Here is a 25,014-nt window from a genome sequence, read left to right on the forward strand (position 1 = left end):
AATGACTTGTTATTTCCAACATGCATTTCCTATTTGCAAATCGAATGGATGAGAAAGGAGTTCTTTTTGTCGTAGTATGATGTCTATTTTAGTACCTTTTGTTGTACCTTTTCTGTTGTCTCGAGCCTCCATTCTCCACTTGCCAGAGCGAGCAGGCTAGAGATGTCAGGTAGAATTCATTGCAATCGCACCAGCCGGGCCTTTTCTGTCTTGACGCTGGCGGCTTTGCAGCTGGTAAGATTCCTCTGAGAGCCATACAAAACAAAAATGAAAGTCGGTCGCATTATGTGTCTGAAGTTGACGTGCTCTTAGCAGTGATCGCAGCAGTATTGCTTCTTGATCTCAGGCATGATCTTATCATAGGAAACGCTATCCGGGTCAAGCTCGAACTTAAGAGAAGAAGCGAGTAGATAGATATATCAATGCGAGCAGTTTTCCATAGCTCTTGAGTTTTGCTATCTGGGCGGGTAGTGGGCATAGACGACGACATGAACGACGACAACGACGACAGGAATAGGGAAAGGGGATCGGGAAAGGGGCGGCCGGGAGGACAGGGACGACAGAGACGATATGGACGACAGAGACGATATGGACGACAGAGACGATATGGACGACAGAGACGATATGGACGACAGAGACGACAATAATAGTAGAATTATTTAAATAAAACAGACTGTTAGGCCCAGAGTAAGTGGTCATCCCCCCGGACAGCAAAGCTCTAAATCTTACCGTTTCCCGTGAGATGAGTTCGCTCTCTTATCCGCAACAGCGACTCTAAATGGAGTAGCAAGCCACAACAAGTGTTCGTTTCCGTTTAAACTCTCGCGACGCCAATGCGGCCGGTGTGCAGTTCAAGGCACGTTTAGATCCAATGGAGCATATAATTCCCCACGATGCCAACTTTCCGCGTGTTGGGAAGTGCTTTGGAAGACGCTTCTGGCTGAGGCAACCCGGCAGCTGAATTTAATCGAGCCCAACAAAGTAAAGGGTGTATTCTCGCATACCCACGCAATTGCAAGTCACAGAACATTGTGAAATAACCCAGCTGACGGCATATGATATCGACAGCTAGACGGTCGACGCCCCCGAGCCGGATTTCACGGATAGGACATTTCACGGATAGAACATTTAACTAATACGTGTCTTCTTTATTATCTATTTTCATTGCTTAGGTTCACTTATCATTATGTCTTTCGTCTGATTCATTAATCTCGGCAGAATCTTTCTTGGGCATCCGCATGCAGATCTAGTGCCATCAATTTCCATTATTCTTTTTGCCATATTTTGATGATTCTAATCCGCGTTAAGGCAGGTGGCGTACGTGTTCCAGTTTCTGCCGTTCCTGCAAGTTTCATCATCGCACCACATAAGATACTTGGTCTCGTCATCCACTGCTGCTGCCCGGGTCACATATGAGCTTGGCTCAAGCACACGTTGAAGACCATAACCCGAGTAGTCGGTCATTTCCACATTAGTGTGGCGAAATAAGAAGACACAACTTCCGTGTCTTTTAAATCCATATGTAGTTGAGCAGAAATCGCAACGAGTCAAGTGAGTTGCAGACATGAAGCCTTGAGGTTCTGACTGGTTGCGCCTTAACCTCTGTGCTACGTCGGCGTCATGGCGGCAAGTCGTGTGCGGAACTGCCTCCGGCAGAGGGCTCGGCATTGGTTGCATTCCCAGACGCTTATCGTTCCCAAAACAAACACAAATCCGAGCATCAAGCATTCGAAGCAGTCCTCCGTTACAGTAGCTGAAGTGGGGACACAGTTTGAACCCGTATTTGACCTCCGCGTCTTTGAGGGCGTTCTGGACATCGGCCATCGTTACATCAACGTTTGGCGTAATTTTGAACAGGTACTTTCCAGTTGATGGACATCTTGACCGATGCTGAAGGTGTTTTGAGCCCAGAAAGGATGACATGTGGAGGCTCCAAATCCTTTCGGCGGCCATCCCAGCCATTACTGGCACTTTGAAGATGACATTCGTGACACCACTCTATGGTGTAACTATCATCTGGAGCCAGTCTTGACGTCCAATCGCGAGAAAAAGCAAGTTTCCTGACAGATCTGAATGACACTTTACGGTGCGGACAGAGCCAAATGAATCCCTCGGCCAAAATACATTGTCGCACCTCTTTGGAGTTAGAACGCTGCGCCGCGGAAAACTCAAATATCCTGTGCGAAGTGTTGCAGAATGAACAGTGAATGTAATCTTGCACTTCTTCAACCGACTCCGATACTCCTCAGATTCCTTAACTTTGAAACAAGGATCGCAGAATACGTTTCGCCTCGCTCTCGTTACTGTCTTCGGGTCAAGCTCAAATCCGTCTTGATGACCTTGCCATTGCCATTGCCAAAAGATTCTGGATTTGACTTTCCGATGAAGCCTCTGGAAAGTCTGGTCATTGTAAATGCGCAAGAATGTGCAGGACACCTGGCGAAGCATGTACAAGTCGTCGAGCTCTACCATTTGCATGATTTCAAACAGAATCTCGTCAGGCAGCTGCAAGATTCGAGACCTCCGACGATTTCCATCAAATGCAGCTTCCCAGCTAGAAAGCTTGGGTGCAGAAAGCATCCCCTTGCCTACGATAGGCTTCTCGATGGGAGGAACCTGCATTGTGAAGAGAGTAGCTTCCCGAGTCTCCGGAATCAGGACCATGGGCTTTATATGCAGCGAGGACTGAACGGGGGTGTTCTCTGACCGAGTTGCCAGCTTCAGAGAGCTAGAACCCACCTTCAAGTTCGTGTCTGTAGAGGTGCCTTTCGCTTTCGCCCACTTTGTGAGCTTTGTTGTACCGCTTTCCGGAACCCCATTTGAGGAAGATAGCAGGGGCCGGTCGGCAGAGCTTGGTTGGGCGTGTTGCTGTTGGGCTTTGCTTTTTCTCACAGATGGAAACCAGCTGCAAAGGCAAAACTCGTAGAAAGCCATACACGCAACGTTTAGAAAGCAGAGCCCAAGCGCAGCCAGAAAGAGCCATACCGGCGGATTTGTGATGAGGTAATTCTCCATGTCGTCTGGGTGACGGCGGTATCGCTTGCGGGGATGTTCCAAAGTGACTGGCTGAGTAGTTGCAGCTTCGATCGACGACAAAATCCATCGAATGGGGAGTTGAAAGACTTTTTAAATGATTGAAACACATTTCTCCGGAAGGATCTGAAGCTTGTAGCATACCTCTTGAGTCTTCACACGCAAAAGGTGCATGGATCTCGTGTTGCTGTTTGGGGGCTTGCTAGAGCTCCCTTGTGTACTTGAATATTGAAAATCTCACAATACAGTATATCTTTGATGGATCAAGCCTCCGGCTGTGAATTTTCGTCGAAAACGCGGGTGAAGCCCCTTCTCTTGTTTGCGATTGGATTTCTCAATAGGGAGGACTGGCATCTTGTATAAAGAGTGCCGTGAGTCTAGGGTACCAGGACCAAAGGCTTTATAGGCAGCGATGGTTAAACAGGGGTGATATCCGCCGAATCTGTGTTCTTAAAAGAGCCGCAAATTGCTTTCGTATTCCTCTCATCGACATATAATTCTTCATGAGAGCAATCTCCCGTGTTATTCCGTTTACTGGAACTGTAAGGCGACATTATTTGTCAAAAGGCGACTCGCCACGCGCGTGGAGGCCCCTGACAAAGACATATCAAGCCCCTCTCACGCGAACGCTTCCCTTCTAGCCTGTGCCTACGCACATATCTCTCTCAAGGCCTCCTTTTTATCTGCGTGCGCCTCCTCTGGCCTCTTCTGGCGCACGCAGCTCTCTCAAGGCCTCCTCTATATGTGCGCGCGCTTCACACAGCTCTCTTAAGGCCTCATCTATATCTGCGTGCGCTTGACACAGCTCTCTCAAGGCCTCCTTGATATCTGCGCGCGCCTCCCTTCTGGCCTCTCCTGGTGCACACAGCTCTCTCAAGGCTAATTCCGCAGGAGAGCTGGCCCCTATGTTATTTCGTTTCGCAAACTGCAACGTATCATTTTTTCGACTTTCATTTGATGGAATTCGCGGGGAAACGTATGCAGTTCTTTCTTGGGCGTGTTTCTCTTGTGCCGTGTCTTCTTTCAGAGATGGGTCCCATTTGCGAGGATAACGCCTTTCAAGGAACTGACATACAACTTCCAGGCCAAGGATGATCAGAAAGAGCTTTATCAATAAGGGTTCCATCGGGTAATCAAAAATATTGCCGGTACTATCATAAGGTGTTCCGAAACGGCGGGGTAGTTGGAAGTCTGGTAGTTGGCTCAAGGCGTCGAATAGATGTCAAGAAACGGTCTGGTTGAGGCGATTTCTAGCCCATTCAGTGTGGGTGTTCTCAGAGAAAGAATTTGAAGGTGTAAAAAGGTTTCCTTCGTCGAACGGTTTGAACTCTAATCATACCTTTTGAGATTGCGCATACTAAGGGTTTCCGGGCCCTAGACGTCATGCCTTGGGTTTCTTCCAGCAACCTTTTGCGTCTCAGCACCAGACAGCCCACAATAAATCAGGTCACGTAGCCTTTAAGCTCCTGTTTTTCTAACTTTCGCAATGATATGCCCAATCAGATGCCCAATTAGATGGGAAGCAAATTGGGTCAGCTCCTTACGACTTCTAAACGCATTTGCTGACGGTAGAGCATTGTTTATCTTTGCGAGGTTGCCAAACACTCACGATCTGCCTTTCTGATGTGTCAAGGATTTGAGTGACATCCCCGACCCCAAAGGCTCCACTAGGGTACATAGACGTACTTAGAGACATTGATAGTACCTTACCCTTCGGAGATGTCTGACAATGAAGACACAAATAGCTTTGAGCCTTCTAGGAGGATACAACTTTGAAGGCAGACACATCCGCCAGCTCGAGGCGACTATTGCTACCACTGCGTTGCACCATCAACTGTGTACTCAAGTTTCCTCTAAACATCTTTTCATAATGAAGCCGCATATCTTGCGCCAGAAGGTCGCCAGACTGAATAATGGAAAGAAGAAAGCTCTGAAGACAAAACAACAACCCCAAGTCAACCAGAAAGAGGCCCGACAAGTAGACCTGGAAGTTCCCGCAGAACAGACCGCTCTCAGCGAGCGCCCAGAGGCTGAGGGCCCAGAGATCCAAACAAGCTGGCCCAAACTCTCAACGTGGAACAAGAACCATATTCGCAACATGCGGGAAAGCCGCCTGCTTCAAATTCCGGAGGAGCTTCTCATCAATATCATGCGCAAGGCGCCACCTCACGAGTTGTACATACTCCGCCAGACTTGCTTCACCTTTTTCCGGCTATTTCAGGACGTCGCGTTCAAGGCCGCCCACGTTGTTCGGGAAATCCAGGGACGGGAGGTGGTCTGCTTCAACCTGGATTACCAATTTCCAGGACTGTATTCCCGCTGGCTTTCGCTGCTACGGCCGCGGGTGATGCGTCTGAATCTGTGCGGAGACTGCTACGCGGTAAAGACAAAGCACCCCGAGCTGGCCTTGTGGCGGGAGAGCCGCGATTACAGGAGTCGTCTTAATTTTCTCGAGGGTAAAGGATACTGTCACCTTTATTGCGAGAATTGTCGACGCCAATACCCGACCTTGCAGCTTTCTAACGAGTATGGAAAATGTGTTCTTCATCATCAAGGCGAGGTCAGCCTTTGCCGGCATCAGTCTGTTCTCACGAGAGACCTTGAGCGCCGCTGGAAAAGTTTGCGATCGGCAGAACACCAGAAAAAACTCATGTTCGTCAAATGTGAGGAGTGCGTGAAGCTGTGTCATGCTGCCGTTCCTGCCGAAGCCAGGGGCCACAAGCGGACCATCCCACCGTCAATCTCAACCATCAGCCGCACTTGCTCGTTCACGATTGAATGGAACCTGCCCATTTTAACTCTGGGCGAGCAGCCGGTCACTGAGACATATCTACTGGACCAGCTCACTGGCTTTGGCGAGAGACACGGAAAAAGCCTGCTCTGCCCGCACTTCGAGTTCCGCCGACTGCTGGAGGGTTTAGATCCGCGGATCTGCAGTTGCCTCGGGATGGACCTTCGGGTGGGCGGCAGTAGTATGAGGGCGTCTTCGAGGCCAGGACTTACTGGTGCAGCCATACCCACATGCAGCAAGGCTTCGAGACTGACTCCGGGGGCTAGTTTCATTCCCGCCTCGTGGGGGGACGGCATGGAGCAGCACTCTGTGAGTTGCGACTACTGCAATACCTCATATCGCTGGGGAAGGGATGGCCGCGTTGTCTTCCTCAGGCGCGTGAGTCTCGCGCATTGGGACATAAATACAGCACAGCGCATAGAGGGCGTGATGCACCTAGTTGATCCATGCTCTTATGTTGAAAAGCTAGCCCATGAGTCCTGTAACATTCTTTGGTGTCCGGATGATAAATGCAGAAACGGGAGGGACTGGGTGTCTATGACGAAGAGGTTCAAAGCAGGTCGGCCGTGGGATTACTAATTAGGGAATCGCATGGAAATGAGATACGAGAGAACCAATCTGGCAAACAGGAAACTCACATCTCGTATCCATGGGTCCCAAATCAATGGCCCCGTGAGAGATGTGTTCATATCATCAATACGACTCTATTCTTAGGCTTTGGGCTTGACTGCTTTTGCTGAGCATTTCGTGAAGATTGCAAAACGGTGGCGGGTCCGCTTCAGTTTCGTCACTCTGCGTGTTGTGCACACATTTACCCAATCTGACGCTTTTCGCGAGGCTTCTAGCTGTGATGACCAAGAATGACGATGGCTCGCCACATGTTGCTGATTAAATGAGAATTGAACACACACTGCGCTTGGTTTTCGTTGCGCGTGAAGAGTAGCCCGTCCAAAAAGGCACGAAATTGACTAGATTTTGCGTCGTCCCTTCACGAATTTCGCTGCTTGTGCTAATTAAGCTCTTCCAAGTTTGTGAAAACCCTTCTCCGGGAGCAAGCTAAGAAGGTAGTTAGGTACGAGGATCGTCACCAACCCCAGATTGTAAAGTCAATACCTTTGCGGCAATACATCAAGAGTTGATGGTATTTCTAAAGTTACAGAGATTGGTTGCAGATCATCGAGCAAATGGTGAAAGTTGGCTAGGAGGTGTTGAGGGAAGTCTACGCTTGAATGTGAAATTCGAGATGGGCTGTTATACGTCCCGGCATCATCGGGCTCAAAGACAACTATGTTGAATTGGGTGCCATTGAATCGATGATGGCGTTCATGACAGCCACACATGAGGTTGGGAAGACACCGGACGAAGTGTCTGCCGGGTGGCGGCGCTGGTTACCGGCTACGGGGGTCGAGACCTCAAACGGCCGGAGTCCATCAATCGACGGTCAAGATCCAACCTCTCCGGCTATCTACACTACTCCAGACCGCCCACGTGCTTTATACGGGGTAAACCGTCGGCATACTACCCTAATCTCAGTTTTGCCCATGGGGTTTGTCGTTTTCTTCCATGGTTGTCTGGGCATCATGTGCTTGACTCGGGGTGCATGCCTTATTGCAGCCAACCATCGGTGTGCGTCCTTACCGGTCCAGGAGCGCGTCGCCGTGCCACGAGCAGCAAAACAGCGGGACGATGATAAAGTGGATCCACCTGACCAACCCCGCGCTGCTCATTGGCCAAAGAGGTTACCCCAAAAAAGATGCCGAGGTCCAGGGCCACTTTTGGAAACAGCAGGTCGATGACATCAGCAAGCGACGTTCCCGAAACAGAGAAAAGAATCACATGCGACGCCCCCGGACGCAACGCAACCCCCAAAGGAACGGCCAACGCAACGAGAAATTCAATCAATGGGGGCACTGACTTGTCAGACAGGTGCAGGAAACAGGTGCACATGACACGCCTAGCGCCAAAACCAGTCGACAACACGGGGATAGCGGAAGGCTACCTGGCTGCACCAGCGAAAGAAAGGCCCCAGCCTCCGGATGCTCGCCAGTGATGGTGCTAAAGCAGGCGGAACGCGTCCGCCACTGAGGAAACAGCAATTAGCGACTGACCGAGGAATGGTTCAGCAGGTTTCCCCACACTCGCTGCCCCGAGACCAGCGTTTCCATGCTGCAGAGCGTCGTAAAGATTGTGGGGGCCACGGGGTGCCGCTGCACGGCGGACATTGTGCCTGTGTTCGACATGGCGCCATGTACTCCCCCGCATCGTACGGGTGCGGAGGTACCTTTCCTACTGTGGATGCCATATGAGGGAGCTGCATTGGAACTGGGTGCGGCTGTGTCCGCTCCTGAGTCCTCAGGTCCAGCATCCTTAGTACACTACTACTACTAAGGCACTGATGGACGTCCACGGCGGAAGCTTTACCGCAAGCATGTGATCGCCTTGACCACCCCCAAAGCCCATCCTCATTGCCGACCGTGGCCGTCGCGACTCGTTCTTTAACACTTTGTCCCCTGTGCCACGCACGACTCGACGCCATTGTCTTTAAACATCACCGTCCCCCCCTCGTCTGTCTTGAAAGGAACCTTGTCTCTCTTCCCTACCTGTCCAGATACCCATCAATCCCATCATCCGACGACAGCTCCCCTCGCATCGCAACCATGTCCAAGACCTTCTCAACCAGCGACGTCGCGTCGCACAACAAGCCCGAGGACTTGTTCATCATCGTCGACGGCGATGTCTACGACCTCACAAAGTTCCAGGATGACCACCCTGGTGCGTTCTGCCGTCCATCCCACTTCGTGTGCGGCGTCAGCTAACCGGTTCACAGGCGGCAAGAAGATCCTCCAGCGCGTGGCCGGCAAGGACGCCTCCAAGCAGTTCTGGAAGTACCACAACGAGGGCATTTTGAAGAAGTACCAGGCCAAGCTGCAGGTCGGCTCCCTCGACTCCAAGCCCAAGGCCGCCCAGCCCGATGCCGCCGCCGCCGCTCCTATGCCTACCAAGAAGGCCGAGAAGAAGGTCATTGCCAAGACTGAGGAGTCGGAGCCTTTGGACCCCTTTGGCGACATGATCCCCTACGCCGACCCGGCCTGGTACCACGCAGTAAGTCGGCTTCCAGACATTGTGAATGGCTTGTTCTGACTGACACTGTGAAGCACCACTCCCCCTACTTCAACGAGACGCACGCCGCGCTCCGTGCCGAGGTCCGCGAGTGGATGACCAACAACATCGAGCCCTACGTTACCGAGTGGGATGAGAAGAAGGAGGTCGACCCCGCGATCTACAAGCAGATGGGCGAGCGCGGCTACTTGGCTGGTCTGCTGGGTGTCCACTACCCGACTCAGTTCACCAAGAACACCGTCGCCTCCGTACACCCCGACAACTGGGATCTTTTCCACGAGATGCTCCTGACCGATGAGCTTTCCCGCTCCGCTTCTGGTGGTTTCGTCTGGAACGTCATCGGTGGTTTCGGTATTGGATGCCCGCCGCTCGTCAAGTTCGGCCAGAAGTCTCTGGTCGACCGCATCCTGCCTGGCATCCTCAATGGTGACAAGCGCATCTGCTTGGCCATTACCGAGCCCGATGCTGGTTCTGACGTCGCCAACCTGACTTGTGAGGCCAAGCTCAGCGAGGATGGCAAGCACTTCATCGTCAACGGCGAGAAGAAGTGGATTACCAACGGTATCTGGTGTGACTACTTCACCACCGCCGTCCGCACTGGCGGCCCCGGCATGAACGGCGTCAGCTTGTTGCTCATCGAGAGAGGCCCCGGTGTCACGACGAGACGTATGGACTGCCAGGGTGTCTGGTCTTCCGGCACCACCTACATCACTTTCGAGGATGTTAAGGTCCCTGTCGAGAACCTCCTCGGCAAGAAGAACCAGGGTTTCAGAGGTATGTCTTCAGCCCCCATTTGTAGCAGTGAACCCTACTAACAATCGCAGTCATCATGACCAACTTCAACCACGAGCGTATCGGCATCATCATCCAGTGCCTTCGCTTCTCCCGCGTCTGCTACGAGGAGTCCGTCAAGTACGCCAACAAGCGCCGCACCTTCGGCAAGAAGCTCATCGAGCACCCCGTCATCCGTCTCAAACTCGCCCACATGGCGCGCCAGATCGAGGCCTCCTACAACTGGCTCGAGAACGTCGTCTTCCAGTGCGAGAAGATGGGCGAGACCGAGGCCATGCTCAAGCTCGGTGGTGCCATCGCCTCCCTCAAGGCCCAGTCCACCGTCACCTTCGAGTTCTGCGCGCGTGAGGCGTCCCAGATTTTCGGTGGTCTGTCGTACTCCCGCGGCGGCCAGGGTGGCAAGGTCGAGCGTTTGTACCGTGACGTCCGTGCCTACGCCATCCCCGGTGGCTCTGAGGAGATCATGTTGGATCTCAGCATCAGGCAGAGCATGCGTGTGCACAAGGCGTTGGGTATGAAGCTGTAAGGCTGTAATGTGGCGGAGGATATCGGAAGACTTTTACGTCGTGTATGAATAGACATCTTGGATATTTTCTTTGTCGGGCGTTTTGCATGGTGGCAAAACTGGGTTCAGAGTCTAGATGAATACATGGCTCGTTGATCATTACGAATATCTAGCCACTTTCTATGGTGATAGCTGACAGGTACCAGCCTGATGTTTGCATCTGACCGTCACGAACCCATAGTTGCACGACCGTGTGACGATGGATATTGTAGAATATGCAAGTGCAACACGTATCTGGCGAACACGTACCCATCAAGACAAGTAAAGTTTGAAAAATAGTCAGGGGCACATATCATGAATGTCAATGTGTTCTCTCCTCACGTGAAGACAGAGATCCCCCGTCTGTTCCTGCTGCCTGAAGTACTCCCACGTACTTCGAGGCTTCTGGTGTCACCATCTTCGTGGCGATGTTTCTTAATGTTGGAACTTTGAAGATGGTGATTCGATGGGTTTCTTGGAGGTCATAGCAGAGAGACCAAATGGAAAGAAGATGGCGGTTCTTGATGTTGATAACGTGGAGGACTGGGCGGGAACGCGTAAGTGTGCTGGGAGAGAACTTGCCACCTCGTTGCATTTGAAAAGGACACGATATCGATATGAACTGTGGATGTTGGCGAGCTTTCTTCATGGGAGGCAACGTATCTCCTTCGCGCTTTGGTCGTATGCCTGGATCACTAATGCATTGCCTTGAAGGTTGCCCTGAGTATCAGGAGACCATGAACCAACTTTCTATATTCTGTAGCCACTACTCATATTGTATCTGGCGCACAATCACGCCGCGGAGTTGACATCTGTCGTATCAACCAACTCCAGCTCAGCGTGTCCCCTTTCCGGATCAACACCACATCTAGCTGTCCTTTTCGTCGTACCGTTCAACCTCCTCGTATACGTCTTGTATTCTTCATCTTCATTCAGACGTCATATCTCAATTCGGCCTCCCCTCACCCTCCGTCCCCCTCCTCTCAACAACCTCAACCCCCCACCCCTCCCCCTCCCAAAACCACACAACCTCCAACCCGCCCAACACGCCTCTACACCGTTTCCACGCCCCTCCCCGTCCCTTCACACAAACCTCCCTCAACACCCGTCGCTGTACCCACCCCAGCCTCCGCTCCGCAACCAGAAACCGCTCCATAACCGCCACACTCCCCCAGCTCCACACACACTCTCTATACGGAATCAGGTCCGTCTCGCGGTATAGCTGTCTACACACGCCCGCCAACAGCGTCATCCCCCGCGACAGCACATGCCGGCGTTTATGCGTCCACGGGTTCGCGGACGCGCGGAGCGTGAGGCAGTGGAACTTGGGCGGGTGGGCGCGCGGGGCGTGCAGGACGTGGATGCGCCGGTGCGCGAGGAGGAGGGCGTAGATTTTGTTGCGGATCTCGGGGGGGAGGAGGAGGAGCGGGGAGGTGCTTGCGTTTAGGGCGTATCTGGTCGTGGTGTCTGTTAGTGACGGTTGAGGAACAGAAGATGGGGGGAGGGACGTACAGCTCGGCCTCCTTTGAGCCCTGCTCCGGGAGATACCCCAGGATTCCATACCGTTTTCCCTTGCCGAACGTCGCGGAATGCATGGGGTTCTCGCCGCGACGTCCTCCGGAGCGGAGGGGAGGCGGGATGGGATGGCATGTCGTTCAGGCGCGGCGCGGCGCGTGGGGGAGGGGCGAATCGGGGGCCGTGGCGCTGATCTGCCGCTGCGGCCCGTGCGCGGCCCCCATTTGTCACCTGAGGAGATGCAGATGATGGTAGGACAATCACGATGTACGGTAGGTAGGATCAATGACTTGAAATGGACAGGCTATCCCGCCGTATGCTTTCGACTCGCTATAATTACATGATCCGTAGCCTACGCGGGCACGTCTGCGCTCCGGTGCGTGCAGACAGGACATCCCTCCCTAATACGATCCTTCAACAACCGCGCGTGCGTGACCTTGCTTCCCACCCTGTACCCACTACGAATGGATGCCTCGCTGCTGAGTCCGTAGTCGTTGTCCAATTTCCTGCCTGGGTAGAGTACCTCGAGGAGATGCGAGAGGTGGAAGACGTGGCCGCATGCGAAGCCAACGAGCGTCTCCATCTCGTACTCTGTGAAAGACTCGCGGCATTGCGCGCAGTGACCTGGTTTCGGCACCTCATGCGTGTGGCCCGGCTGCTCCGTCTTTGTCTGGAGAAAGTTCTCTTGGACATCCTCAGCGCTGACTGGTGCGGGAATGACGTCGCGGACTTGGACGTCGACGTGCTGCGCGGATTGGATGACGACCTCGAACTTGATACCCTTGCGCTGACCTTGCCGCAGTTCGTTCTGGGCGGCGGCAACTTCGCTGCGCAGCACCTTGGCCACGCCGGAGCTAATACTGTGCTGGATTTCGTGCTCCTTCATAATGTGCTTCAGGCCTTCACGAAGACCTTCAATCTCGAGTCCTTCCGGAATGCGTCGGACAAGCTTGATGGGGTTGATAGCCGTGCCGACTTCCTCAAGGAGACCGCGGATGAAGCTCGGCTTGTCCATGCTATAGTCCAAAAGGTCCTCCCACAGGTCCGGGTCGTCCTGCTGCTTGGCAAAGTCGATGGCCTTCTTTACGTCTTTGAGTCGGTCAATGATGAGGTAGAGCGCACGCTTCATCTGGCCCGTCTTGGAGTAGAGGTGCACCAGCTCGTCGTCGTACTTGTACTTCTCGCACTCTTGCACCGCCTGCGGTTGTTAGCATCAAACAGGAGAGCAGAGGGCATCTTGTTTACCTTTTCAAACGTGTATGAAGTCGACGACCGCAGAAAGCTCATCAGCAGGGACTGGTCGTACTTGGCAAACAGCTGAACGGTCAAGTCGGCAAACTCATCAACCAGTGACTGGCTGTCCATCAGAATTCTGTCGCGGTTCTCGCCCGAATGCTCCTCGATGCCTTCGCCCTTGTACAGGCCACGCAGGTAGAAGAAGAGATACAGCTTCAGGTCCTTCTCGAGGAGCTGCGACACAACCACTGAAGGCTTGACCAGACCGTGCTGAGCTTCGTCGACAAGCAGTGTTATCGCTTCAGCCGTGGCCGCCTCAAAGTCGGGTTCTCGCATCAGCTCTCGGTTTTGCGGTACTCGCAAGCCGATGAAGCTGGGAATGTCATCTGCAACGGCCTCCGCAAGATGGTTGTCGCGAATGAGCCGGAACGCAGAGTCGGCGTCTTGAAGCTTGATGTAGCATTTCAGCGACTCTCGGAATCGACCATTTGCTTCGTGCAAGCGTGCCAATGATTCCACGACAATCTTCCAGTCACGACCCCTCTCGCCGCCCTCAATACTGTCCTCGCGGACATCGCGATATTTGAGCTGGTTTTCCAACGCCGTGGTGACAATCTTGATGTCAAAGAGGTCCGTCGACCATCGATCCAGCAATTCTCTAAATCGTAGCTTGTCTGCCTGAATGTAGTGATTCAGAATGACTTCGTAGATGGTGCGTGGAATCGGCGGGTACATGGGCTCGGACGGGATGTAGTTGGTAATTTCGTCAAACTTGTCGGCACCGGCAAATGTCCAGACCCATTTCTCCCACCTCTCGGATGATCCAAGGACCTTGCCGCAGACGCGACCGGCTTCGGACCAGTTGCCAGCTTCGATAAGCTCCCGTATCCAAAGCTCGCCGATCCTTCGCTTTTCCTTCTGAGCGGAAGAGTTTGGATTCTTAGCCCAACCCACTGACCCCATGACCGATGATCCATCGTCCAGTAATTCATCCTGGCTCGCCGATTTCCTATCCGGCGTCGTCGGGACTAGCTCATGCAGGTTCTCAGGGGGTGCCGCCATAATCTCCGGGTGCTCATCAAGAAGCTCCCATGCCTTCTGGTATTCTTGATGCTCGAGTAGCCACCCGAGATGGTCCCCAAGATCGCGTTTTGTGGCCAGGATAAAGTCAAACGGACTGTGGATGAAGACCTTGACTCCGGGCTTGATCAGGTTCGGGTGGACTGTTTGCTGAGCAGGTCTGCGTGGGCCTGCGGCCATGCTCGGAACCTGAGTGCTAGACACATCATCTCCGCTGTTTTTGCTCTTGATACTCGCGCCAGAACTGAATAGGGCCCTTGGGTTGGTGGCTGCATTCCACATGTCCGAACCAATGCCCGCAATTGTGTCGAGGGCTCCTTTTGATGCAGACACGGCTGAGGCGGCATTTTGAGCTGGAAGCACACCCAAGTGGTAGTCGCCGGACGTGAGACTCTCGTATCGACTCACGCTGAGGCCATCTTTATCGACTTCAGCTTGCGATGTGAGATCGATCAGCCTGAGCTCCGGCGGCAGATGGTTTTGCCGACGCCTTCTACCCCCGGAAGGCTCGCTGCTTGTCGAGGTCGTGGAAGGCTTTGATTTGTGGCCCTTTGCCAGCTGGGTTTCGTCATCGCTATCTTCGTCGTCGTCTGGAAGAACATATGCTAAAACAAGGAGGAGATTTTGGGTATATAACGAAATTCCAGAAATGATGCAATCCATACGGAGGCTGCGCCATGTTAGCCAAAATCCCTCAAGAGCACCATAATGCACTCACTGTTTGGCGATCTCGGCACGACCAATCGTCTTTTCACTACCACGTTTACCAGTCGCAGGGCTGCCGGGGTGCACATGGATAATCCATATCGTACCTCCCCATCCAACAACAAGCCTTTCGATTTTCTTATAATGCGAGGTGGTCAGGGGCTTCGAACTCTCGGCTGTAGGAGTGCCGACGACGTCGGTCTGGACGACTTCGGTCTCATCCGTTTCGACGGCCTGTTCGTCAATCCACTCGGCACGGCCTTTCCACGCGCTCGCCATTGCTTCCCACTCGTCGGTCTGCGGGCGGTCAATATGCCCAATACGCTTCCACGCATCCTCAGAGTCTCCGCTATCCAAATGGAGCTTTGAGCGCATGATCTTGACTCCATGTTCGTTCAGCCACACGACATATTTGCCCGATAGAGACCACTTGATTGCGCTGATGGTGCCTTCGCCGGAATGCAGAATAGTATCCTTTCCAGTGTTCGCACCCAATCCCATACTGCCAAGCCACCCAGACGCTGTGGCCGCAGCGGTACCCACGGTGGTGGATGTACTCCGTCCAGGTGATCCTCCAACCGTCAGGATAAGCTGGCCAGCCAGACCACCTGAAAGGTATGTCCGATCGTTCTTGAAGTCGGGGGAGAGGGCCACCCCCTGAACGGGCCGGGCAAAGTTGCGCAGCTGGGTGTCCTTGGGATCGGTCAGGGAAAACACGCAGACGTTTCCGTCCATGGACGACGTCGCAACATGGATATTGTTGGAGGGCGTGTTCGGGATGGGCGTCGGCTCCCTTGGTCTACGAGAAGCTGCTGGCGAGCCCGATTGCTGCGTCGAGGGCCTCCTGGCAACACTTTCGGCGGCTTCTTGAGCAAGTCTCTGGACAGCTTCTGCACGTGCCGTTGGGAGCGGTGGAGGATTCGGTGATATCGAAATGCTCGTGACGGAGGCGGAGAAGGTCTTGTAAACTCGAAGGGACTGGAACATGGGCAATTGAATTACGTGCTAGACCTTGTAAGCAGATGTTATGAGGATGGAGAAGAAACACCTACGATAACGCCATTATGCGTTCCAATAATCTACGCGGACATTGTCAGTTGGCATGAAGTGTAAGGCGTGCACAGGTGCATACCATCTTGTCTCCAGCTACGAGGAATGCGCTGGTCGCGTCGCCATTACGATAGATGGGTGCTAGATGCTGGGTCAACCTGGCGTATTTAAGCCTCGGCTCTTCGTCTTCGTCATCATCATCGTCGTCATCATCATCATCCTCGTCTTCGTCCTCGTCCTCGTCTTCATCATCATCTTCTTCCGCCTCGTGGACCTCGGCCTTCTTCTCCGCCTTTTGCCCCGCTACATCTGCAGGCGTGGTCTCTTCTGGGACGTCGGGCGCCTTGCCCTTCTGCACCGCACTCGGTGGTTCGGGCGATGGACTGGAGATGTCGCGCTCGGATTCGGAGCCGGAGTCCTCGACGACGGGCTTCGTTTGGGCCTCGACTGGGGCTGGCTCTGGTGAAGCGTCCGTCATTGTGCCAATGATGCCGTCGGCATGGACAATCGCATGGCTAGCCGACGATCGATTGGGCAGCGCTGTCGTCTCGCGGGCGAGGTTGAATGAGGGAGGTCGGTTCGGTGGATGAGAAGGTAGGCTGGAGCAAAGGAGACAGCAGACGGGAGCAACCTAAGCTACCGAAGCTAAGCTGCAAGTTCGGTGAGCTAAAGGTACCAGACCAGGTGCAATGCGCCGGTCCCGCTACGTCACGAGGCGTGTGTTCGGTACGTACCGAGAGCTGCGAGGGAGCTGCTGAGGAAAATGTGCTCCGAGCGTCTGTCGTTGTACACAGCGGAGCGAAAGGCGGCAGCGCTCCAATCACAGTCGCAGGGTGAGATGCCCCTCCCCCACTGTCCAACCCAAAATTTAGTGGACTGGACCTGGCTGTTGAGCGCTGCAGCGGAAGCACAGCTCTCGCGTCTGGCTGCCAAAAGCGCGACTCCAAAAAACGAATCAACATACGGCCGACCGCCCAAACACCACAACCTCGACCACGACGGCAGCCCGCTGCTGGGATGGCGAGTCGACACTCAACAGACACCGCATACACCGAGACTTTCTGACAAGCCAGCCTTCTCCGCTTCCCGCGCGCATGAGGGAGCCCAATGGCGTCGGTCAAGTCTCTGGGGCTGCATCAGCCAAGCGGCCTCCAACACACCATCCATGAAGATGCCCCGCCGACGACATACACCTGGGAAGTCACCACCGACCCAGACCACGACGAGTACGATGATGGAGGCGAGGTCGAGGACGAACTTCTGGTGACCAAGGACTGCGTTGTTTGGAGCCGTGGTGGCGTCTTCCGCAAGTCATACAATTTCGCCCTCGATAAAGAACCCATCACCCAGGCATTGCTTGCCTCCTTTCCCACCTCCGACTACAGCAGGAAGAAGAATGCGAAGCAGACCCCATCGACCGACACCAAAGACGGCTCCCGTCGCCTGTCTCGAGCACTAGTCGTTTTCCTCCGCACACAGGCCCATGTCTACTTTCTCTCCGGTACCAGCCATGTCGTCCACATGCCGTTCGAAGTCGAGGCCGCCTGCGCCGCTCCTCAGGGAGTCATCATACAGCGAAAACAACGAAGCGACAACACAGCCCCCGCGTCTCTCAAGTTCCCGAAAGTGCCGCCAAACTCCTTCGTCTCCTCGCAGATCACCGTCACCTCCCCTCGAAGCTCACACCATACCGCCTTCTCCGTCGACGGCCTGAACAAGCCCAAGTCTTTACCTCTAAGGCTGGGGTCTACGTTGGGAAATATGTGGGAGCCGTTGCTGGACCAGCCAGATTCCCACTGGCCGCGGCTGGTTTCTCTGATGGACCCCTTGCAAGACCTAGGACTCGTCGTCACACGACCTGAAGCTGGCACTCGGGAGACGAGGAGGAAGAGCACGCCCAAGTCGCCCTATTTTCTCGACCCCGCGGAGGAGATTTTGCACATCGAAGAGATCAAACACCCAGGGGCCCCCAAGACGAAGACCACGGAACCGCTCATTCTTGCTGTCACCATCAACCGCGAAGCCAGCACGTATGCCGTGTGGAGGTTAGCATACATCAAGAACCAAGACCCGTTCATCGGCCGCCTTAAGAAGGACAAGAGTCGAGCCGAGCGTCGTCGTAGTTCCATGCAGCCCAACTTTGCCAGCGGCGCGTCAACCCCGGTCCAGACCAACTTCCGTGAAAGCTTCGGCGCTCCTTTGCCCGGCAAACGCTCAAGAAAGAGCGAAAAGGTGGAGAAGGTCGAAAAGGTCGAAAAGCCGCTCGACTTGGTGTCTTCGCTGGATCTGGAGAAGGAGACGGGTGCAACCAGACGGCAGTCTCGCCGCGTTAGCTCCATGCTGGCCCGCGCCGATCTCTCTGCCTCCCAAGATCGATCCGTCTTTGCTGACCAGCCGGCACTCGGGGGATCCAAGGGTAGTCAAGGACCTAGACTTAGTGGTGGCTACGGTTCCTTCAACCACAATCAAACCATCCACCCTAGTTTGGGGAGTCTGTTGGAGGCCCCGATCGAGGGCGTGTTGGAGGAGCTTCGAGCCGGTGGCGACTTTGAGGGTTTCCACAACATGGGACTTGATGATCACGTCTTTGATGGGCTGACTGAAGAGGTCATGTTCACCAAGATTCAGACCATCTCCCTGGACAACACCAATGTGCGGTACTCATTGTCCAAGCAGCCTGCACGCGGCCATTGCAAGGTTTTCATCTTGACCGCGCCGCAGTTTGCAGTCGACGACCCTCTTCGTGGGGAACTGTTAATTGGGATCCAGGACTCGCTCGACAAGAGACTGCAGCTTCTGACGATTGACTTGCAGCGAGGGCCGCGATTCCTGGTACCTCCAAAGCCCGGAAAAAGTGCCACCTCGTCTGAAGATCCTGTTCGGCTGTCGTGCGGCGCTCTCCGACGAGCACATCATGTGGTGGACTCTTGCAAAGTGACTGATGGAGACATCTCCGTCATCCTCATTCTGTCAGAAGGACACGAGGGTCGTCGAGAGCTCAGTATACAAGCACCATGGAGTCAGATCACCCCAATCAACCTGCCCCTCATGTCCTTGGAGAACGTGAGAAGTCTTCACTATCGTGGCCGCGTGGTGGACCGAGATGTCCGCCATCGCAAATCTGAAGTCATCGAGGTTGCTAACGGTAATGTCGGTGGCCTTCGGTATTCCAAAGCCAAAGGCATCGTTGATATGGTCGACGGCGAAGATAGACATCATCAGATCCAGATTCAGCTTCAGCCCCACAATCCGCTAGTACGCAAGGTGTTGGATGCTTGTCGCAGCATTCTCCCAGCATCTCATGCCGAGAAGATGTTCCCTGGCTGGTGGCACGTCATGATATGGCTAAGATGCGAGGACTTTGACGTCGCCGATGCTGAATGGTCTGCACTCGTTATCCAGCTGCTAGCCATTTATCTTGCCCTTGGCAAATCCGACTCGAAGCACCCGTCCCCGACGAAATCATCAAGAAGCAAGCGCCGGCAGCATTCAGGCTCTTTTGGGTCAATACAGAGCCTCGAGGACTGGAACACGCTACAGCTCCATGAGACACCGAATGCTCTGGGATGTCCGAGCTGGCAGCAGACTGGCGGCTGGGCGTGGACCCTTGACGAGGAATTCGACGACGATCTGGAGACAGCCAACCCTGGTATTCGGGAATCCAAGTTCATGTCTACCCATATCCAGTATGCCAGAGGCTATCTGTCCTCCACATTGGGAGAAAAGGCCGTTGGCGCAAACGGTTACCTTCCCACAGGTATGCAACGGAGTGCCGAGAACCGTGGCAATGCTGCCTGGAATATCTTTGTCGCGCTTCATCTCTTGCTTGAAGAGCAGAAGCTAGAGATCATGACCCCAGAATACGCATCTCCGGGAACTACCCAGTTGAGAGTGGTCATGGGACAGATTGCGCGATGGCTCGGGTGGCAAGATTTCGTGGACATGTACGAGCTGGGCATTCAGGAGGAACTGGAGCCTCGCTACGACACAGGTTGGTCCATATTCAATCATGAGATAACACTCGCTAACCCATAACAGAGCTTCACCTTGAAGTCCCCCTTACGCAGCCGTCAGGCGTCGACTTCGACATCTTCCACTGGATCCAGACTTGCTTCTCCACAGGCCAATATCATCCTTTCCTCACCTTAGCCAACCTCTATCATTCCCAGACCTCCAAGCCAGAGCAAGACTCGCTCAAGGACTCCAGATGGGCATCAATAACCCCTAGAACACTCATGTTCAAGCGTCTTTTCGAGAAACTAACTCCAAAGACCAACTCCGTTGGCATTGTCGAAGCCATGCACTCGGCCGGCATAGACAGCCGAGTGCTGGAAACTCTCCCAGAAGCTGTTCTTACGCCTCTGAAAGATTCGATCGCTAGATGTCAGGCTCGGCCGCCGCCTTCATGGCCCAAAGACCTACTTGAACTCGTCAACCGCGGGGATGTCAGTATGATTTTGGCACCTAGCAAGAAGCTAGACAAAAGCAGTGCCAGCATTCTTGTGAGTATTGCATGCCCTTTCAGCGTCCATGATCTAACCAGTCACAGACACCCACTCATACCGCGTCTTGGGATTACCGAACTATTTGTCAGAGCGTCGAGGAGTACAACAACACCGGCTTCGATGAAGGAGAGGGCACCGAACGCCAAGCAGTCATTCGAGCCCTCTTCAAAGAAGACCGCCGTCTCAATGAAGCACAGGAGCTCCTGTCGACACACAGAGCCCGTGTCGTCCGTCTTGAAACCAGGCCCAACTGGTCTGAGAGCGAATACCTGGAAAAACAGAAGGAGCTCGTTTCGAGGATCGCCACCGGCACCCTGGCCATCCCGGCAGGCCGCGCTCTGCTGTACTACAGCCTGCGATACCCGCTGCTCACCCAAAAGACTCACGTTGGGGGCTTCAACCTCAACTGCATTGTCCGCCCTACCAACGTTACTGTTGGTGTAGACAAGTCGATGTTCACTGAAGAGAAGGTCTGCTGGGGCTTTTTCCACCAAGGAGTCGCAGCCGGTCTGGCCATTTCACCACAGGCCAAGGGCATTGACACCTCATGGATATTATACAACAAGCCGGGCCAAGACCTTAGTAATCGTCATGCGGGCTTCTTGTTGGCCTTGGGACTGAATGGCCACCTGAAGGGCATCGCGAAATGGGTTGCCTTCAAGTATCTCACTCCAAAACATACCATGACCTCCGTGGGTCTTCTTCTTGGTCTCGCCGCATCCTACATAGGCACCATGGATTCTCTCATTACCCGTTTATTGTCGGTGCATGTTACGCGCATGTTGCCTCGCGGGGCTGCGGAGCTTAATCTATCGGCACTCACGCAGACTACGGGCATTATGGGAATAGGTCTCCTATACTGCAACAGTCAGCACAGACGCATGAGCGAGATCATGATGTCCGAGATCGAGCACGTTGACGAAGAAGATGAGGATGAGCCCTTGCGAAGCGAATGCTATCGGCTTTCTGCTGGCTTCGCATTGGGACTCATTAATCTCGGCAAGGGCAACGACCTGAGGGGCCTGCACGACATGAGGCTCACTGAAAGTCTGATCAATATTGCGACAGCCACCAAGAAGGTCGAAATGGTTCACGTGCTTGATCGAGCAGCCGCTGGCGCAGTAATGGCACTGACATTGATATTCATGAAGTCCGAGGACCACATCGTCGCTCGCAAAATTGACGTACCAGACTCCATCGTTCAGTTCGATTATATCCGTCCCGACATCCTCCTCCTGCGCACAGTCGCCAAGAACCTCATCATGTGGAGCAAGATTGAGCCCACATTCGACTGGATATTGGGCAGCTTACCCAAACCATTCCGCGTCCGTCACAAGTTGACAGGCATCTCTAAGCTGAAGAGCACCGACCTGCCCTTCTTCAGCATTCTTACTGGCCTCTGCTTCTCCGTCGCGCTGCGTTATGCAGGCAGCGCGTCGACAAAGGTCCGAGACCTCCTCATCCACTACCTCGATAACTTTATCCGCATTTCCCGAATTCCTGGCACCGGTCGCTCGCAGGAAATCCCCATTTACGACGAAGAACTTGCACGCTCCAACGCGCGTATGTGCCAGGATGTCCTTGCTCTCTCCGCAGCAATCGTTATGGCAGGAACGGGTGATCTTGTCGTCCTCCGCCGCCTCCGCCTCCTCCACGGCCGAGACGACCCCGACACTCCGTATGGCTCTCACCTAGCCGCCCATCTTGCTATCGGATCTCTTTTCCTCGGTTGCGGCACAGCGACATTTGGCACAAGCAATATGGCCATCGCGTCCCTCTTGATCTCGTTCTACCCCGTCTTTCCAACCTCGGTCCAGGACAACCGCTCCCACCTCCAAGCCTTCCGCCACTTCTGGGTCCTGGCCACTGACAATCGCTGCTTGGTCGCCAAGGACGTGGCAACGGGCCAGCCCATCTCTTCATCCATCTCGATCCGCCGCAAGCGACAGAAAGGCGACCCTGAAGACTCCGACGCCGCCGTTGTCAGACAAACGCCCTGCCTTTTGCCTCCCCTGTCCGAAATCGCAAGCATCCGAACCAATGCCAGCCCGGCCTTCTGGGACCTCGAGGTCGATTTCGAGAAGAACCCAGCACTCATCGATGCATTCAGACAGAACCAAAGCTTGTACCTTCGTCGTCGCCCTGCTCAGGAAGCTCCTTTCTCGTCTACTCTCCGCGCCCTGGGCAGAGATGCTCTAGTAGACGTCACGGACAACGGCAAGCGCGACCCGCTCGAATGGCTCTTCGACCTCGACGCCCTTCGCGACCTGACGTACGCGGAACGTGCCACCGTACTGGACCGCAGCGCCAGCACAGAGGGCGCAGCGGGCGAGAGCTCCGGATCGTCAGTCGATGCCCGTCTCGTGTTGGAAAGGAGCATGGACGGAAGCAGCAGAGAGCGGCTCTGCGGGTTGAAGATGCTGTTCGAGTGGGCTGATCGCCGAGCGCAGATTGGCGCCAAGGAGAAGGGCAAGGTCGCCGATGAGAAGGATCTGGAGTGGTGGATGCGGGACAGCGTTGTTGAGGAGCTCAAGGGACGGGTGTTTCTTGCCGGACGGGAAGAGGACAGCATGCAGCAGAGTTTGAGGTGAGGTGTGTTATTAGAGTAATGAGATATGGTTAATGAAATGCCGAAATGGCTTCATGATATGCGACTTGTTCTCCGATGGCTCTTGCGTCTTGTTTGCGCTTGTGCTATGTGCGTAGTAGTCAAAGGGTTGATATATTAATGAGGCCAGTTGAATGATATGCTGGACCCCGCCAATGGATTTCGTCTTTCTCAAGTCGTAATCGCAAGAGCCGACCAAGAATAGCTATGGATGTGTAGTGATAGCCAACGCTGAACCGTGATCGTCAGATAGAAAGTTATGTTTAGTAATTCATGTGGAATACTACAATGACGTGGAGCGATGAAGAGCAGGGAAATAAGACGCGCATCTGGTGAGGCTGGTAAGGTATGTTGGGGGGATTCCGGGAGTGCTCAGCTCGCTGCTGTGTGGACATTGTTTCTTCTGACTTCGAGGGCAAACATCCTTCTGGGGCACCCATTCCTGGCCGTTCGTAAGTGTATCTGGACGAGTTGTATTAAGGATTTATATTTGTCCCTAAGGTGGAGCGAAGGTGACTTAAAGGATGGGCCGGGCCTCGGGGTAGCGTGAAGACAGTTGCAATGGCACCATGCCGGGTGATACCGTTGTGGTATAAACGGGCTTGACGCCTGCTCAAGATCTCTTGCAACACCAAACTAGCGCAATGAGACTACGTCGATCAAGTTAATCGGCTGGGTTGTATGAATTCAATAGAATGCTGGGCAAACCTGCTTTACCATTAGCAACCTGTATCATGGTATTCAAAGATGCTTATATGGGGACATAATGTGGTGCGTCATTCCATGTGTATACGCTGGTAGCGATGCTGAACAACAGAGATAACCCAGTGTTAAGAATGATTCTGAGGTCTTGGTAGGATGGCTCTGATTGCCGCGAGGAAATTTGGACGACATGTGGCCGCGATGTTCTAGGTCTCCGCTGTGGCTGTTATGCACATTGGCGCTCTTGTTTGGAGGCTTATGACCGATGTGTACCAGGGAGCTCTTATATATCCCGGGCGGGGGTGACTTGCGCCATGTCGCTCATGAGAAGTATTAAACGATGCAGATTCTGGCTGAAGAAGCGTCTTTATGAACCTTTTCTGGGTAGAATATCATTACAAGAGCAACGAATGTCATGACGAGAACCAAAACGATTTGACTTGAGCGTCTTTTTGGTAGTAGGTGCGTGACTATGTACATTGTCGATGACACGCCACGTTGACGCCCACTTTACTTATGAGGAGAAATACGCTGGCAACAGTGGGGAGCATAGACGATTGTGAATTTTTCGGACTCGCGGGAGGGTAGAAATCATCAAGCATTCTTGCTATGGTTGTAATTCGGCTGTTCAGACCCTGGAGTAAAAAATAATCTCATCAGATGATCTATCAACCAACATGATTGTAGAGAAAAAAACCATACCTGGAATGCGCAAGGCATTTTATACTTCCAGCCTCTGTGATACGTAACCTTTTCCCGAATGTGAACATGTTTCTGGAGGATGAAGATGCTCGATCATCAGGCGTGGATATTCCCGGTATAAATATATCGACAAAGTTGCAGGAAAAGACTGACAAGACGCAGTGAATCTTGTCTAAAGCTCTGCGGTTTCTAACAGCCGATGTTGTAAAGAGGATACAAGCAGGGTTTCTCATTCGATCAAGAAATGGAACAGACGTCAAGTATTTGATCGCAGACGAGCTATGGGTATTCGGACCCCGACTTGTGGGATGGAGACGACGTACGATGACGGCGGAGTGGCGACGCGCACTTGTGGAGCGATCCGAGTAGACTACCGGCTCTGGTTACTTGACATGCATTGGGTCGACTGTTGTCGCATACGCAATCGTACAAGCTGACATATCTGGCTTTTTTGCCTGATAATACTGCAAACCAGGAATTATGGCTCTTAAATACTTCGCTTTCCAGCCATCCACGCCATTTTCAAGTCAGTAAAATTCCTTCTATAAAATCTTTGCCGATTCTCACAGAGACTTTCTCAACAAGCAATGAACTCTCACTTGTTCACTTTCTAATCACATCCGACGATCAT

General features: G+C 53.5%; 5 protein-coding genes across 5 annotated transcripts; 3 read left to right on the forward strand and 2 right to left on the reverse strand.

Annotated features, from left to right (window-relative positions):
- Positions 1 to 4,903: 4,903 nt before the first annotated feature.
- CGGC5_v014104 (uncharacterized protein) lies at positions 4,904 to 5,478 on the forward strand (the record flags this gene model as incomplete). The annotated part of the gene is made up of 2 exons (XM_032024912.1): positions 4,904 to 5,413; positions 5,467 to 5,478. The coding sequence occupies 2 exons, from the start codon at positions 4,904 to 4,906 to the stop codon at positions 5,476 to 5,478; spliced, it is 522 nt and encodes a 173-aa protein (XP_031878538.1).
- A 3,003-nt stretch (positions 5,479 to 8,481) lies between these two features.
- apdG-1 (Acyl-CoA dehydrogenase apdG) lies at positions 8,482 to 10,262 on the forward strand (the record flags this gene model as incomplete). The annotated part of the gene is made up of 4 exons (XM_032024913.1): positions 8,482 to 8,596; positions 8,652 to 8,926; positions 8,980 to 9,718; positions 9,769 to 10,262. 4 exons carry the CDS (start codon positions 8,482 to 8,484, stop codon positions 10,260 to 10,262), a joined length of 1,623 nt encoding a protein of 540 aa, XP_031878537.1.
- Positions 10,263 to 11,148: 886 nt separating this feature from the next.
- CGGC5_v014106 (uncharacterized protein) lies at positions 11,149 to 11,875 on the reverse strand (the record flags this gene model as incomplete). The annotated part of the gene is made up of 3 exons (XM_032024914.1): positions 11,149 to 11,200; positions 11,468 to 11,734; positions 11,793 to 11,875. The coding sequence occupies 3 exons, from the start codon at positions 11,873 to 11,875 to the stop codon at positions 11,149 to 11,151; spliced, it is 402 nt and encodes a 133-aa protein (XP_031878540.1).
- A 272-nt stretch (positions 11,876 to 12,147) lies between these two features.
- Positions 12,148 to 16,344, reverse strand: CGGC5_v014107 (Vacuolar protein sorting-associated protein 41-like protein; the record flags this gene model as incomplete). Its single annotated transcript, XM_032024915.1, has 5 exons — positions 12,148 to 12,993; positions 13,041 to 14,781; positions 14,830 to 15,821; positions 15,869 to 15,895; positions 15,949 to 16,344. 5 exons carry the CDS (start codon positions 16,342 to 16,344, stop codon positions 12,148 to 12,150), a joined length of 4,002 nt encoding a protein of 1,333 aa, XP_031878539.1.
- Positions 16,345 to 16,973: 629 nt separating this feature from the next.
- On the forward strand, positions 16,974 to 22,962 carry bimE (Negative regulator of mitosis; the record flags this gene model as incomplete). The annotated part of the gene is made up of 3 exons (XM_032024916.1): positions 16,974 to 19,857; positions 19,905 to 20,368; positions 20,416 to 22,962. 3 exons carry the CDS (start codon positions 16,974 to 16,976, stop codon positions 22,960 to 22,962), a joined length of 5,895 nt encoding a protein of 1,964 aa, XP_031878532.1.
- Between the last annotated feature and the right edge of the window lie 2,052 nt (positions 22,963 to 25,014).

The sequence above is a fragment of the Colletotrichum fructicola genome, assembly GCF_000319635.2.
Source record: "Colletotrichum fructicola Nara gc5 chromosome Unknown KSG_Nara_v1_contig08, whole genome shotgun sequence".
Lineage (NCBI taxonomy): Eukaryota > Fungi > Ascomycota > Sordariomycetes > Glomerellales > Glomerellaceae > Colletotrichum > Colletotrichum fructicola.